The sequence below is a fragment of the Schistocerca serialis genome, chromosome 4, assembly GCF_023864345.2.
Source record: "Schistocerca serialis cubense isolate TAMUIC-IGC-003099 chromosome 4, iqSchSeri2.2, whole genome shotgun sequence".
Classification (NCBI taxonomy): domain Eukaryota; kingdom Metazoa; phylum Arthropoda; class Insecta; order Orthoptera; family Acrididae; genus Schistocerca; species Schistocerca serialis.
Window position 1 is genome coordinate 276,850,753 of NC_064641.1, and position 17,201 is coordinate 276,867,953.

At 44.9% G+C, this 17,201-nt stretch overlaps 1 protein-coding gene across 1 annotated transcript in view; it reads right to left on the reverse strand.

The window, feature by feature from the left end:
- The window catches only part of LOC126474395 (alpha-2B adrenergic receptor-like), a 100,251-nt gene that overhangs the window by 12,474 nt on the left and 70,576 nt on the right, over positions 1-17,201 (reverse strand). Inside the window, exon 4 of the mRNA XM_050101864.1 lies at positions 2,233-2,490. Coding sequence (XP_049957821.1) covers positions 2,233-2,490 — 258 coding nt within the window. The remainder of the gene's footprint in view (positions 1-2,232; positions 2,491-17,201) is intronic.

A 17,201-nucleotide genomic window follows, 5' to 3' on the forward strand; every position in this document is an offset into this window, starting at 1 on the left:
GAACAATACCTACGCGAGTCGCTGGGGGAGGCGTCAGTCATCACCACAACAAGATCGCGCCCACTTGTCTGATCTTCCACCTGCCGGACACAAACACTGTTGTGACTCATCTATTACTGGAACGTGCGGACACCCTCATTCGAGGGAATCGACGGATCACAAGCGCACACTTGGCTGCTGAACTGAATGTCCCGGCTCGTAGTGGTGACACACTCGTCCAGCAGCGGGTTATTCATAGGTTTGCGTCCGCTGGATTCTAAGCTACGTAACAGAAGCCCGTAAAGAGCAACTTCCAGCTGTTTGGCGCAATGAAGGATGCACTCGGCGGGAAGCAAGGCATGGATGATGGGGAGGCTATTGATGCAGCGAGACGTTGGCTGTGACTCTGACCAGTAGAGAGGTACACTACCGGCTATTAAAATTGCTACACCAAGAAGAAATGCAGATGATAAACGTGTATTCATTAGACAAGTATATTATACTAGAACTGACATGAGATTACATTTTCAAGCAAATTTGGGTGCATAGATCCTGAGAAATCAGTACCCAGAACAACTACCTCTGGCTGTAATAACGGCCTTGATGCGCCTGGGCATTGAGTAAAACAGAGCTTGGATGGCGTGTACTGGTAATGCAGCTTCAACACGATACCACAGTTCATCAAGAGAAGTGACTGGCGTATTGTGACGAGCCAGTTGCTCGGATTCCATTGACCATACGTTTTCAATTGGTGAGATATCTGGAGAATGTGCTGGCCAGAGCAGCAGTTGTACATTTTCTGTATCCAAAAAGGACAGGACCTGCACCATGCGGTCGTCCATTATCCTGCTGAAATGTAGTGTTTCGCAGGGATCGAATGAAGGGTAGAGCCACGCGTCGTAACACATCTGAAATGTAACGTCCACTGTTCAAAGTGCCGTCAGTGCGATCAAGAGGTGACCGAGACGTGTAACCAATGGCACCCCATACCATCACGCCGGGTGATACGCCAGTATGGCTATGACGAATACACGCTTCCAATGTGCGTTCGCCGCGATGTCGCCAAACACGGATGCCACCATCATCATGCTGTAAACAGAACCTGGATTCATCCGAAAAAATGACGTTTTGTCGTTCGTGCACCCAGGTTCGTCGATGAGTACACCGTCACAGGCGCTGCTGTCTGTGATGCAGCGTCTAGGGTAACCGCAGTCATGGTCTCCGTGCCGATAGTCCATGCTGCTGAAAACGTCGTGGAACTGTTAGTGCAGATGATTGTTGTCTTGCAAACGTTCCCATCTGTTGACTCAGGGATCGAGACGTGGCTGCACGATCCGTTACAGCCATGCGGTTAAGATGCCTGTCGTCTCGACTGCTAGTGATACGAGGCCGTTGGGATCCAGCATGGCGTTCCGTATTACCCCCCTGAACCCACCGATTCCATATTCTGCTAACAGTCATTGGATCTCGACAAAAGCGAGCAGCAATGTCGTGGTACAATAAACCGCAATCGCGATAGACTACAATCCGACCTTTATCAAAGTTGGAAACGTGATGGTACGCATTTCTCCTCCTTACACGAGGCATCACAACAACGTTTCACCAGGCAACGCCAGTCAACTGCTGTTTGTGTATGAGAAATCGTTTGGAAACTTTCCTCATGTCAGCACGTCGTAAGTGTCGCCACCGGCGCCAACTTTGTGTGAATGCTCTGAAAAGCTAATCATTTGTATTTCACAGCATCTTCTTCCTGTCGGTTAAATTTCGCGTCTGTAGGAGGTCATCGTGGTGTAGCAATTTTAATCGCCAGTTGCGTTTCATCCGGGCATACGGGCCCTTGCATTCAGTTGGCATAAGGCCGTCGCACTCAACGGAGATTATATTAAAAAGTAGGATTTTATAGTGAAAAGAATGGGAAATGGTATGGTGTACTGGAATTCGAATAAAATCAATCAGCTTTCAGAAAAAAAATGTGTTGCATTACTTATCGAATGCCGCTCGTATTTTTCCGTCACTACTCACGTTTAGACGTGTTCAGTTATGATAGTAAGGTTTTCTTGCGCATTTCGTACAGAACTGAATTGTGTGAACGGCGAACCATTCAACACAACATGGCTAACAGCAAAGTCTGATGGGAAGGCAATACTTCTAGAACAGCCGGTAACACAAACCATATGTAGCCGTGAGGAAGGGGGGACCACGGGGAAAGGGTGTTTGCCCGCTATGCGGCGTCAGCCGCCGCGGGCATCCTACTGGTCTACTCACCTCGACGCCAGGCCTCTTGCCCGCCGCTTTGGACTTGCGGCCGCCGAAGATGGGCTCGCAGAGGCGCAGCTTGAGCGGCTTGACGACGGCGCAGCGGCTGATGACGCCCGAGTCCGAGCTGGAGGGGTCGAACTCGCTGACGAGGTCGGTGTCGATGCCGACGCTGGGCGCCCGGCAGCGCGCCACCACGTCGCCGTTCACCGACAGCGTCGAGCCGCTCAGCCGGCACGCCGACAGCCGCGACACCTGCCGGCCACACGAGGTGCGCGTGTCAGCTAACTGCAGCGTCCCGTCGGGAAGCACTCTCACCGGTACCATAATCCATACTAAGAGTCAACATTTGTGATGGCGAAGAGTTCTTGGGCTTCCAGCCGGGTGGCGGTGTCTTCAAACTGCGACGTTTCGACGAGTAACGTACTCGTCATCTTCTGGCGAAGTGCCGAGACTTAGCTGATGCCGGTCCCTTTATACCTGCGGCGTGCCCCCCACCACCTGGCCGCGGGAGGCTGGATTCAGATGAACCGGCGGGAGGGGTGGAGGGGGAAGCGGGTGCGCCGTTCGTGTCTCCGTCAGAGCATTCCGGCCGCTTCTCGAGAGCTGGACGTTTCTTGGTGCGTTCCTGGCGTATTGCGGCTAATGCTGCATTCCAGGCCGCGCTCAGTTCACAAGATTCTCGTAGACCCGTATTTCTATTGATTCTTTAATGACGCTGTCCCAATAGCTCCCGGCTCGGCACAGCACCCTGGGGTTCTCCAAATCAAAGGTGTGGTTTTATTTGATGCTATGTTCCGCTATAGCAGATTTCTCTACCTGTCCAAGTCGGACATGCCTGGTGTGTTCCTCGCACCTTTTCGAGATGCAGCGCTGCGTTTGTCCAATGTACTGTACACCACAATCGCAGGCAATGCTGTATATACCAGGTGTGTTGCGTTTGAGTGGGTCTGTAGCTGAGCCCAGCAGCTCTTTCGTCTCCGGCGGTGGTCGGAAGACGGTATTTATGTTTGATTTTCTCAGTAGCCTCCCGATTTTGGCTGATATGGGCCCCAAATATGGAAGAAAGGCGAGTCTCTTGTTAACTTCCTCTTCCTCTTCTTCCTCTTCCTGCAATTTGTCAGCCTGTCTCCTCTTGAAGGCCCTACCAATCTGTGTTTCACTGTACCCGTCGAAACGTCGCAGTTTGAAGACACCGCCACCCGGTTGGAAGCCCGATAACTCTTCGCCAGCTGTATACGACGGGAAAGCATACATTAACATTTTTGATGTTCCTATAATGATATTTACACTCTGCAGGCGAGTGTGTGTTGATAAGAAAGATCTTGGTAGCTTAAAACAGTGTGCCGGAGCGAGACTAGATCTCGGAATCGTTGCTTTTACGAGCAATTTGTCTATCAACTTAGCTGTCGAATCATGACCCTGGCTCCTTCCTCAGAACTGTAGTTCCGCCGTACCTCATCTCCTGCCTCCCAAGTTTGCCTTGCATGCTAAAACGATTGCGGGTGAATTGTGCAGGATAGCTCAGTCGGTAGAGCAATTGCTCGCAAAAGGCAAGGATCAAAATGTTGAAATGAGTGATCTCATGGGACTTAGCTGCTAAGGTCATCAGTCTCTAAGCTTACACACTGTTTAACCTAAATTATCCTAAGGACAAACACACACACCCATTCCCGAGGGAGGACTCGAACCTCCGCCGGGACCAGCCGCCCGGCAAGGATCCCGACTTCGAATATTGGCATGGCACACAGTTTTAATCTGCCAGGAAGGTTTTGCGTTTGATACTAATTATGGAAATTACGTCCAGTACTGCAATTTCTGCAGAACGAATCGAGAATGTGGGTGAAAGACTGAAAATGATGCTGCTGAAACTGATTAGGACAATCTGCAACATAGGAGAGACACCAAGGCGACTTCCAGGAACGCGTCATGATTCCTAAACCAAAGAAGGTGGTAGCTATAAGAAGTGCACAGTACCAAAATTAAGCCCATTACGCATGCATTAAGAATCCTCAACAGATAATTCTTATGAGAGCTGAAGGTGGAGGGTAGAGTGAACAACAGTTTGTATTTACAAAAGGATTAGAAACAAGACAGGCGATTCTGGCACAAAGTCTATTTATAGAAAATAAAATGGAGAGAAAAATAAACATGTAGGGTGTAATGGGTGTTACCTTAGATATTTCTATACATGACTGAGTATGGTGTACTGAACAATATTACATCAGTATTAACGTCAATTACAGAATAATAATTATACCTATTTTTAGGTTAGCAAGGTATTAATGCTTATTTTCCCCTGGGCAGCAAGTCAGCTGTTGCACTAAGTGATTAATGACTCCCTGGGGATAATTAGCCCTTCGGAGAAACCCACTACCCCTCTCCCCCCAACCCCAACTCCATGTCCCACCCACCTCTCTGGGAAAAGTGATGCGGATCCCAGCGCCATTTTGATACCAAATAAATCGACTAATTGAACTGATCAATTAGTTAACCATTTTTCTCTGGGAAATGCCCATCCCATTGGAGGGCCGCGCTTCTCCCCACCCAACCTTCCTACTGGCGAAAAGCTCACAAATCGGTGGGAAATACCAGATTCCGTACTAAATTTGAATTTTGGCGATAAATTCATATGGTGATTACATAGTATTTCAGAGGACACAACAACAAATAATAATAATATACTCTTTATTTTTAGAAAATCAATTTGCGCATTGCTTTTGTGGAACGATGTACAGTATCCGCTTTGTTTTATCATCTTTGGAATAGTGGTACAGTCTATGACATCACAGTGCAAAATGACCGACCGAGAACACGAGTTTAGTCTAACTTCCCTTCGCCTACTGGCGGGACATTCATAATTTGGTGGAAAAATAAAAAAAAAAAAAAAAATCTCTGGCTGTGAGTCATGGGAGTTGAGCAGGGATAGCTGCCAGCACTAGACAGTTCCGTCAGTAACTACTACATCCCTAGAGAGGACATTTTCGCCATTCGTCCAGCAAAAGAGAGTTGCTCCAGCCAGTCTACACAATAGCCATGTGTGGGAAGGATGCGTAATAAGCCTGGAAGCTACCATTCAAGCGCATGGGAGTAGCTTTTTGCTGATCTACAAGTTAATAGCAGGTGGGAGGGACATAACGATGGGTAACAGTATTAGAACAGCGACCTTATGTCCTAGTGCGGCTGCAAATCCCTGTCACTTATGTACAGGACTCCTGTATCATCACCACTGGAGAATGAAACACACCTATACCTACAGTATTTACGAGTTGCAAGTCACATCCTAGTTAACAGAAATATGGGAAATAGAACGTATGATATTTTTTACAAGTGTAGTGCTTATTATCTTACTTGAACACATCATCTCAAGAAGAAAAATTTTACCACTCTCCTCCAGTCTAGTCCATGGCCATCTGACGAGTGTATAGTGTACCTGGCCGACTAGTCACAATTTTTCTTTGTTAACTGCCACTCATGACGGGCTTAAGCTGCAATGTCCGATCACTGAACCTTTGTGACCACTGCTGCCGATGGCCATGGCGCAATGCAAACAAGCAGACGCAACTTGTAGTAATAGTTCTAACTGCAATTCCAACACCGACATAGGCTCTCCTGTTAAAAAAAAAAAAACCCACTTTACCCAATCAAAAAGGGGACATTGTTTTGTCAATAAACCTTGAATTTATTACTCCAAATGTAGATTCCTTCTTTTATACGACGTATTTTTTTAAAAAATGAAAAAATCGGAATATATACACGTTTCACATCACTAAAGTATCGTTACTTTGTGTAAAAATCCTATACAATACTAGGGCATAGGCTGTATTTAATCTAAGTATGATCTCATCAGGTAGAAAATTTCTTATCAGCTTAATATCTGCCACAGCCTGCATTACAGGGCTAGAACATTAAAGTCATTTTTGGCTCATGATGGAGTGCCAAAAGCATAATGTACCTCTATCGCAGGGTGCCTCCTCACCTCGAAACTCTCTTAAACTAACCTCATCATCTACGAGGTAGCAGTACAGAGGAGTTGTAAATAAAAGGTTTATGTAACATAACACTTTATAAATTCGGTAATATAGCTGATTTTATTACGATGATCATCTTTCTCTGTAGCTGCTACATTGAAATTCCATTAAAAGATCTCCCTCGCTGGCACCCACGCAGTGGCACCTCATTGATCGTGAGAGTCGCTTTGCATGGCGGATGACATTTTTCCTGCAGTCGGTTTACACTCACCAAATAACTGTTACAGACATTTCCATGACGTCTGTGGAGGGTTTCCACAGGCTAGGTAGTCACTTCATCTGATACCAAAATGAGAGGTAACTCTCGTCAAATAGCTGAGGGTATCAAACGCTAACTGCGTCCTGCCTCTCCGTTGCCTTGTTATGCTAATGGAAGTAAGTAACTTAGAATTCTGGTTTACTGCTCCCGAACTAATCCTGCTGAGACCCGGCGGTTTGGGGGCAGTGGAACGAGGTTTCACTCTTTTCTCCACCGGCGCGACGCCACTGCCGCCATCTCCGCCGCCTCCAGTGGGATCACTGTAAACAGCTACCACCAACGCCATCGGGTTGCGAACCTTTGTCTGAAGATCAGGGCTGTACCGATCGTGGCCGACAAACCACCGCTCGCTCTATCGGACAGCTGATACTGATTCTAGACTCACTGAAGTTGTCCCATCCTTTCCACAAGGATTGGGTGATTCAGTGTCACTTGGGGGAATTACCATGATGTTGAACAATGTGCTTCACTTCAACCCTCCTGCAAACCAAAAAGTCCTGAGATTTTTTTAAATTTGCCCGGAAGACTAATCCAGCGAACAAAAGTAAAATACTTGTCTGTTCACCACCCCATCTCAAACGTGTATGAATCTGCAAACCTACGTCTCCCTCAGAATGCAGCGCTGTAGAAGTGTTCCTATTGGCTCCCGCCAAATGGGTGGGTTGGTGCTTCAATAAATCAATCTGGAATCCCCGGAGGTAGTGCAATGTTCTTTTTGAGCAACACTACTGAGAACCGAGATTTGAAGCTGACTGCAGACGGATTCTACTGCTGCGAACATACATTTCACATACGGACAACAAAGATAAATCAGCCCTCATACGGAGGCATATAAATAGTGTTTTTCTCTCTCACCATATTTGTGAGTGGTTCAAAAATGGTTCAAATGGCTCTGAGCAATATGCGACTTAACATCTGACGTCATCAGTCCCCTGCAACTTAGAACTACTTTAACCCAACTAATCTAAGGACATCACACACATCCATGCCCGAGGCAAGATTCGAACCTGCGACCGTAGCGTTTGTGAGTGGAATAGGATATGAAATGAGTAGTAGTAGTATAGGGTACCCTCCACCACGCACTACATGGTGGCTTGTGAGGTATGCTTATAGATGTAGAAGTACAGTCCTCCTATTAAGACGTCGGTGTATCCATTTGTAGGCACAGAAACCTCATGGAAGTATGTGGTCTCTTGCTTATCGAGAGAACAAAAGGTGGAACTTCCACTGGTGATAGTAACCCTGCAGGAAACTTTGCATTAGATCTTAATTTTATCATTGCAGTCACTTCGCGAGTCTTTTGTGAGAGACTGTAATATGTTTGCCATCAATATTTAGATGGAGCGATATGGAACTCAGCTATCAAATTGCCTTCCGTCCGAGTATCGCTTACCTGACGTATTCCCACGAGTCCTCCAACATTTGAATACACCTAATTTCGACGAGTAAGAGGTGTCCCACGCCAACTCACATGCCCCTGCTAGTTATGTTGAAATCCCATCACGTTCCGACATCACTGTTCCATTGATCAAACGGCCGTCTACTAATCCACTAGTCACTGACTAGGTAGAGAGCTATCACAAAGTGAAAAACTGCACACGAACGTACGAGAGGAAATTCATAACCATGCAGAGTACACAGAGACTGCAGAAAGAAATTCAGAAGCGTCACACCTACAATTAATCGAAACTGAATGACTGTCTATAATGTCCCCCTGTATATAACCTAATCTCCTTTCTCGTATTCCTTCGATTACTGCGCTAGAAATACGACAGTGTAATGGTGCCAGAGTCTTCGTTAACAGCGCAGTCTCTCTCTCACACATGCTTTCTCTTCTCATTACTTTTCTAACATCCAACGAAGTAGAACTACAAAATAAAAAGTTCCCCTGTTAGAGAACTCGATAAGGCTTAACCGCATTTCAGTCTACTGATAAATCGAAAACAAATACCATCTGCGCTGCGCGTGGTAGCCTCGCGGTCTTAAGCGACTTCCCGCGGTTCGCACGCCTCTCCCGTCGGAGATTCGAGTCCTCCCTCGGGCATAGGTGTGTGTGTTGTTCTTACATTAGTTTTAGTTAGATTAAGTAGTGCGTAAGCCGAGGGACCGATGACCTCAGCAGTTTGGTCCCACAGGAACTTACCACAAATTTCCAATTCTGTCTGCTTGTTGACATCAAGCGTGTGTGGTGATCTCATCGAATAGATACGTTTGGTCCACTGTAGCAGGTTGGAAGAACTGCGTAATGTTTTGTCACCTGTATTGGAGGAAGAGCTCTGGCCACAGATTGTCAATCACAACAGAAGGTTCTTGTGTTAGCGACGTTGCACAGCATTTGCAAACAGATCTCCGAAAGCGATGACCTGTAGGTGTAATCTTATTTTCCACAGTATTGGAGTAGCAGATGTCTCTACGTTCTGTTTTTGAACAGACCAAGAGCATTGATTCCTCATATTGGTGGCGCATATTGCGTCCAGGTATATCATCACCGTATTGTCCGCCCATGGTATCTGAGTTGTCAGCGCGACAGAATGTTATACCTAACGGCCAGGGTTCGATTCCCGGCTGGGTCAGAGATTTTTTCCGCTCAGGGACTGGGTGTTGTGTTGTCCTTATCATCCTCATTTCATCCTCATCGACATGCAAGTCGCCGAAGTAGCGTCAACTCGAAAGACTTGCACCAGGTGAACGGTCTACCCGACGGGAGGCCCTAGCCACACGGCATCACCGTATTGGCGTCCTAGCTGATGGTCATCCTGACCTCCAAATCTCTGGACCTGCGTCTATCTTTCTTATGACTTACAGTGCATAACCAAATGAGGAACAGGGGGTATACTGCAGGACTTAAACTCACAGAGCGCAGATAGTGAGCACACCAAATTTTTGCCGTACACCTCAGTTTTACGTACTTACCACCAAGTTTCGTAATTTAATCAGGTTTTCCGTAACTTAATCGCATTTCACCCAAGCACTCGAGTTCCCAACCATCACTTTCGATATGACTTGTCATATCAACAATACATCTCACTATGTTGCTCTATTGATGTTATCAGCCTTCTAGGCGCTCAGTCCGGAACCGCGCGACTGCTACGGTCGCAGGTTCGAATCCTTCCTCGGGCATGGATGTGTGTGATGTCCTTAGGTCAGTTAGGTTTAAGTAGTTCTACGTTCTGGGAGACTGATGACTACAGATCTTAAGTCCCATAGTGCTCAGAGCCATTTGAACCATTTTTTTTGTTATCAGCCATGACATTGCAGCACGATTATCAATTTATGTATCACTGTTAAACCACCCACAACGAAATCATTACTTTGTGAGAGCTATAGACATGTGTACATATCGTGAACCCTATTACACTGTCCCATAACACAAATACTGTTTCCAGAATGGGATTTTCACTCTACAGCGGAGTGTGCGCTGATATGAAACTTCCTGACAGATTAAAACTGTGTGCCGGACAGAGACTCGAACTCGGACCTTTGCCTTTCGCGGGCAAGTGCTCTACCAACTGAGCTACACAAGCACGACTCACGCCCCGTCCTCAAAGCTTTACTTCTGCCAGTAGCTCGTCTCCTACCTTCCAAACTTGACAGAAGCTCCCCTGCAGACATTGCAGAACTAGCACTCCTGAAAGAAAGGATACTGCGGAGACATGGCTTAGCCACAGCCTGGGGGGTGTTTCCAGAATGAGATTTTCACTCTGCAGACAGGAGACGAGGTACTGGCAGAAGTAAAGCTGTGAGGACGGGGCGTGAGTCGTGCTTGGGTAACTCAGTTGGTAGAGCACTTGCCCGCGAAAGGCAAAGGTCCCTAACTCGAATCTCGGTCCGGCACACAGTTTTAATCTGCCAGGAAGTTTCACAAATACTGTACCTTATTGTATAAATGGGGCATCAACAGTGAGAAGATGCAAAAATTTCGTTCCTTAGCCAAATCAATTTATAAATTCGCTAAGATTTTATTATGATTACTCATCTCACCCTTTGTGGTTGAGGGTCACAAAGTATTCTCGCATTCGTGAATCCTTAGCAAAACTCTAAACGGTTTCTCTATGCATCTTGTATCTCTTCTTCTGTCTTTAAACAAACGTCCGTGCAGCATTGGCTCTGATATAGTTCGAAACTGACTAGATACAGCAGGGAACTATACACAGTACGTTAGGCGTCTCATGAATGAAATCAGAACGAGCTGAGTTTCACGGAATCAGAACATTTCGAACATACTCCAGACCTACTGCCGGTAAGCCCACCTTCAGACACCACCCCAGACATATTGCAGGTGGATCCACCTTCAAACCCTCTCCTGGATGTAACGCGTCATTGATCCACCTCGATCATTATCCCGACCATAAGACGTGGTGGATCCACCTTCCAACCTTCTCTCGGCAGTGACATGTGGTAGGTCTACTTCTGTACCCTACCCCTCTTGCCATGATGCATGGTGGATCTACCTTCAAACTCTCCCCAGCCATAACACCTGGTGGATTCACCTCCTACTCTATCCAGGCCATAACGTGTGGTGGATTCGCCTGCAGACCCTGTCCCGACAGTATCCCATGATGGATCTAACTTTGAGCCCTATCCGTGACGTAATGGATGGTGGATCCACCAAGGAGCTGTATTTGACCCTCTCCTGAACCTATCCCGTGCCTTGGGGGTCTCCACGTGAAAGTGATGCAAACACACATACAGAAAAATGGCGCAGCTGCGTTAGGTGTTGGCAACCGTACTACATTTACAGGGAATTTTAGAATAAGTTGCGAGAAGTGATATGAAGATTACATGAGCAGAAGTGACATAAAATTGATGAAATTACGAAAATTGGCGGAAAATAGGTATAATTTACGGGAAAGCCTAAATGCTGGAAAATTAAGGGAGGATGTGGGCGTACTTACTTGTCTGCTTGGTGCAGGACAATTCTTGTAATGGGGACCTGTATATGATAGCAGGACGAATACGAGAAAAAGTTAAAATGGAAGCAATGGGAACCAGGGAAAACAATCGCTTATCGTTGGCAGTCGTAAGACTACTGGAATAGACTGTTTAACTTGGATGACCAACAAATGTGGAGAAATAATTTTATATATGTCGGATGACAAGCCCAGATGTAGCCACAAAGTTATAGGCAAACACGATATAGATTTCTATAACGTGGTCGGACATGTGACACTGATAAATTTTGTTCTCCTTAACTAAAAAGCATTGTATTACCAGCTTGTATATCGCAGGACTGAAATATACAACTATAGATGGGATCATATGTTTGACCCTGTGCAAGACTGTTCAAGCGTTTTAAGCTCTGACAAACAGTATTTACAATGCGCTTCTCTGTACTCTCTACCAATGACAACCATGCGGTGTCAGCTAAAAAATACCATACAAAACAGTTGCTGCATGATTTTTAGCAACATGTTGCAGTATGTCTGTTTTGGTTACGGGAATACATGTAAGTTGACTACTGTGTTGGATGCTTCCATAGAGAAGAGAATCATCTGACATGGATTGGCGTTATAGGCTGGTAGAAAGTGGATGGACTAATCGGTTGCGATGGGAGGGGTTATAACAAGGTGGGATCTAATGGTGATGACAGATTCTAAAGAGAGTGAGTGTGTGAGAGAGAGAGAGAGAGAGAGTCAGATGTTGTGGTAAGTCATTTATCGCACATTTTGCATTTTTTACTGTGTTCTCTCAGGCTGTAGCAGTTGTGTGGTACAACCTGCATCTGACCCAGATACAACTGCGTAATCTGTATCTGGCTTAGAGCGTTACGTATCTGCAATCGTTAACAGCAAACCTCCGCATATCATAGTCAGCAGAGGACTTCCAACGCATGTGTGATGAATCACATCCACCAAAGCGATCGAAAACCTACTTCAGCACTCTCCTCTAGATGAACGAAGATGCAAAGTACTACATTTCCCTGCCACATCTTGGACATCAATCGAGTCGTCAGTTACATCTCTGCAATTATTCTAAGTCATTAACAGGTGTTTGTGAGGTACTGCAATCCCTATGTATACATTTGCTTGAACAACGCTGTGTGTAGAACAGATTACGTAATTTCACATGCCAAACACTGCTGCTATGAATTTACCTATTTCCTCATAAAACATCGTTGTTTCATGCATTTTTCCGTCGCTGACGATAATTTTATAGGACTGATGTGTGGACAGCATAATTTCCAAATCATAATAGGATGTGAACACTGAGTACTGCAACTTCTGTGAAACTATGTCTTTTTTTTTCCTTGGTGTAGAAAGTAGTAGTTTTATCATCTTAAAATTTCTCGCCATAGTGAGTGGGATAGAAAATTTGCAAGCTGAATGTATGTCGGATGTTGGAAATATATTTCCTGCAATGGGGTATTAACAGCGTTGAACTCCAAGTGACTAATATATTGCAACCACACGGTTTTCACATTATGCATATTTAAGTGCAGTACTGTGTCGCCTTAGGAGTGTGTGTTTATGTTCTATGATAATTTCTATCTTTTGAGTACCTTCTTTGCATAATATCCAAACAATATAACTGAATAGATAGCACAAGTGATTTACATAAAATAAGTAAAACTCTTTCCATGTGCAGTTCCATCATGCAAAACCATATGTTTCTTCTTCTTCGTAGCTGTCTGTTATTTCACCACAATAGTCTAAAAAAAAAAGGTTCAAATGGCTGTGTGAGCACTATTGGATTAAGCATCTGAGGTCTTCAGTCCCTCAGTCCCCTAGATTTAGAACTACTTAAACCTAACAAACCTAAGGTCATCACACACATCCATGCCCGTGGCACGACTCGAACCTGCGACCGTAGCAGCCGCGTGATTCCGGGCTGAAGCGCCTAGAGCCGCTCGGCCACCGCGACCGGCTACTCACAAATGTATCAGACTCATATCTACTATATACCAATAAGGAGTGCCAATATCTGCAACATGCAAACGTCCAGAGAGATCATGTGTAATTGGGTGTGTGACATGAATAACATTGGTACAGAACACTCTTCTCTGAATGGCGATTACATTAATATCAGTAGCGTCAGCCGGTTGTGGCGCTTTGGATCATACGTTATACTCTGTCAGAAGGCAAAATATCAAAGTGTATTGGTTATGTGGACCTCAACTAGCCTTATTCCTTCACGAAATGTCTAATGTCATTTGTACAGTTCCCTCCAACTTCTCGTCAGTTCCAAATTAAATTGGAGACAATGTTACAGGGAGGTTTGGTTTAAGACAGATGAACACTTACAAGACGCAAGGAGGGACAACCATGGTTTTGCTCAGGATCCTTGAATGCGAAAATACTTTGTGACCGCCATCAACATAGGGAGAGATGGGTAACTATAATAAAAGCTTATGGAATTTATAAAGCGTTTTGGTTAAAGAACGTAGTTTTTGCACCTCCTCTCTTTTGATGGTTATTTGCTGCACTAATAAACAGTGTTTAATTGTGTTATATGTTATAAGCAATGTAACACGCCACACGTCATGTGCACATGTTCAAAAATGGCTCTGAGCACTATGGAACTTAACTTCTGAGGTCATCAGTCCCCTAGAACCTAGAACTACTTAAACCTAACTAACTTAAGGACATCACACACATCCATGCCCAAGGCAGGATTCGAACCTGCGACCGTAGCGGTCCCGCGATTCCAGACTGTAGTGCCTAGATCCGCTCGACCACTCAGGGCGGCCCATGTGCACATGAATATAGCACTCAAAACAATTATTTGGCAATGACACATAAATTGAGAATCATGCTGCAATGTCATTGGCTGATAGCACCACGATATCGACGTGATAAGAAGTTTTGTTGACGTGACAAGTCGACGAGAGCTGTGGTTTGGAACTCGAGTGAGTGGGTAAAATGAGTTTAAATTATAGAATACCTGACGAAATTACGAAAATTGATGGAAAATACGTAAAACTGAGATATATGACCAAAAAATTGGATGAATGAGGATACTTAGATGCTCGCCTGGATGTGCGAAAATCTTTCTGTTTCTCCACAGGTGCGATTGACAACTGATGGTGCGTACTATCCATGCTATTCCTGCAGAATACCCCTTGTTAACGAGCATTTCGCTCTAATTTAAGTATATATCCGAAAGAGTCAGACTTCAGAAATTGTGAAACGAACCCTGTCGTCCAGGACTGGATGGCACAAAAGGCGCAGATTCACCAAGATATGGGGAAACTCACAGGCGTCTATTGTCTATCGAGGCCTAAGCGCTGTAGTGTGCGAGGGAGACAGACGAGAACCTACGCCATAGGGAAACCCAGTAGAAGGCTTTTCTGTCCAAGGAGACGTAGCAGTGTTAAATAGGCGGACTTAAGATAGGCCATAAATGGAAACATTCATGAAAACTATTTAATTCCGAAGTAGTGCAGGGAATCAAGCCACAGTAATTTTAATCTGCCATCCTCCATAAATTTTCATTGTGATCCCAATGAAACTTGAATTTTGTCGTATCTGTAGTAGTTTAGGATTTACTGTTAAAGTGAAATTAACAAGTTTTGTAACAAAGACCTGAATGCTAAAATCTGAACGCTTTGATCAATCTTAACGATCGACATTTCATATAGAAGCGCATCATTAAAATAACAGCCATTGTAAATATCAACTATGTAACTTAATTTGTTTAAAAGAAGTAGTAAATTTAAATTACCAGTATTTTCACTTAGGCTACAGATCATCATTTTCTACAGACAAAACGCATTGAACGATGACAGCATGACACCTTATTGAATCATTAGGCAATGTAATATTTTTTGTAAAATTTAGTGCATAATAGTTACTTTTGTTCTTTATTTATTTATCAGAATGCACATTGGTGCAAGGCTACTGGCCTGACACTCAAAGTTAAGATGGAAATTGTATTGGTCTTTTGTAAAGGAATTTAACGTTTATTATGTAATGGGTATTAATGTCGCTTTATTTAGAACGTGAAAGTGGTCAAGCTTTGATAATTTAATATGTTAAAATGTAAAGTAATGTAGAATAAACCGTAGCCAATCAGATGGACGGCTTCAGGAAAGGGAACTGCGCTAGTCAGTTGAGCGAAGATGTTCAGCGCGCGGGAAACGCGGTCGGAGACGGGCACAGGGCATTTCTGGTCGAGATACGAAAGGGGACAGTTCGGATGGAGACGCGAAAACGGACAGTTCGGCTGGAGACACCAAAGTGAACAGTTCGGATGCAAACGCGAAAGCGGACGGTCGGTCTTTAGGCAGCTAGGAAGTGAAACGTCTTGGAAAATTTCGCGTTGTGTGGTATCGAGGGACTTGGCGGTGAGCAGCCGTGCGCTTGGTGTGAACTCCAACTTTTCGTGAAGATAAGGAAGTGGAATGTTATATTATCTTTGTACTTCGCAAACTTGCCATCAGCCAGAAAATTTAACCAAATGGTCACAAGTGTCTAATTTAGTGCGTGTAATGCGACATGTGCGGTTCAACCCCTTGACGAGTTTGAGCCAAGACAATTCGAAGGAGAGGAACCGCATTTGAGCCCGAGCATCTAAGGGATGTTATGCATTGTATACCATAAAAATGAATGACACAGTTTTAAGAGATTTGGAGGTGAGGATAATCATCTTCGAGGACACGATGGTTTCTATAGAGAGACAATCAGCAGAAGAAGTTCCATCTTTTGTTTTCTCGATTAATACGAGTAAGAGAAAACACTCTTCCATGAGTTGTGGCTATAAATGGATGAACTGACATATTAATAGGTAGACAATATTTGCCCTCTATATATATTTGTATACCTCGCAAGCAATCTTATGGTGCAGGGAGGAGTGTTCCCTGTACCACTGTGAGTCATTTCATTTCCTATTCCACTCGCAAATACGTCGCGGTAGAGAAATACTGTCTGGAATCCTATGTATGCACGAAAATTTGTCGTATGCTATCTTCATGGTCGTACACAAAATGGATCTTGTGGCATTAGAATCCTTGTGCTGTCACCTTCAAATGTCAGTTCTTAATATTGTTCCTCATTAGCATTAGCTCCACGAATTCCAGTTTGAGTTCTCGAAATATCCGTCGACTTATTTGAGGAGAGCCAGTAGCAACAACGGCCGAAGCGGCCGTGCGGTTCTAGGCGCTACAGTCTGAAGCCGAGCGACCGCTACGGTCGCAGGTTCGAATCCTGCCTCGGGCATGGATGTGTGTGATGTCCTTAGATTCGTTAGATTTAATTAGTTCTAAGTTCTAGGCGACTGATGACCTCAGAAGTTAAGTCGCATAGTGCTCAGAGCCATTTGAACCATTTGAACCAGTAGCAACGCTTCTGCAGGCTACATTCTAAGAGAAACTTAGGTCTGCAGACCCATACACGCTTGTGATGAGGCGGTCAGAAGGCAGGTATTTTTCTATTGCTCACTGTTTCATCCTTTCTGGGATATTGCGAAATCACATCTCTAAACGTTCCAGATGGTAGGAGGGATGAGGGAAAGCATATTGCTCAACATCCTCGTATTTATGTCAATGACATCTAAGCGTCCAATCCTTCTGAGACTGATAGGACAACGTTTACGAGTGTGGAATCATTAACAGCTGGCGGAATGGCGAACAGATGTTGTCGGTCGGGAATGTTACAGGCCTGACGCTCCGGCAGAAGTTCGCTACGTAGTAGAAGAAGTGGCAGCTGATCACACGCGACTTGGTGGCGGCGGCGGAGATA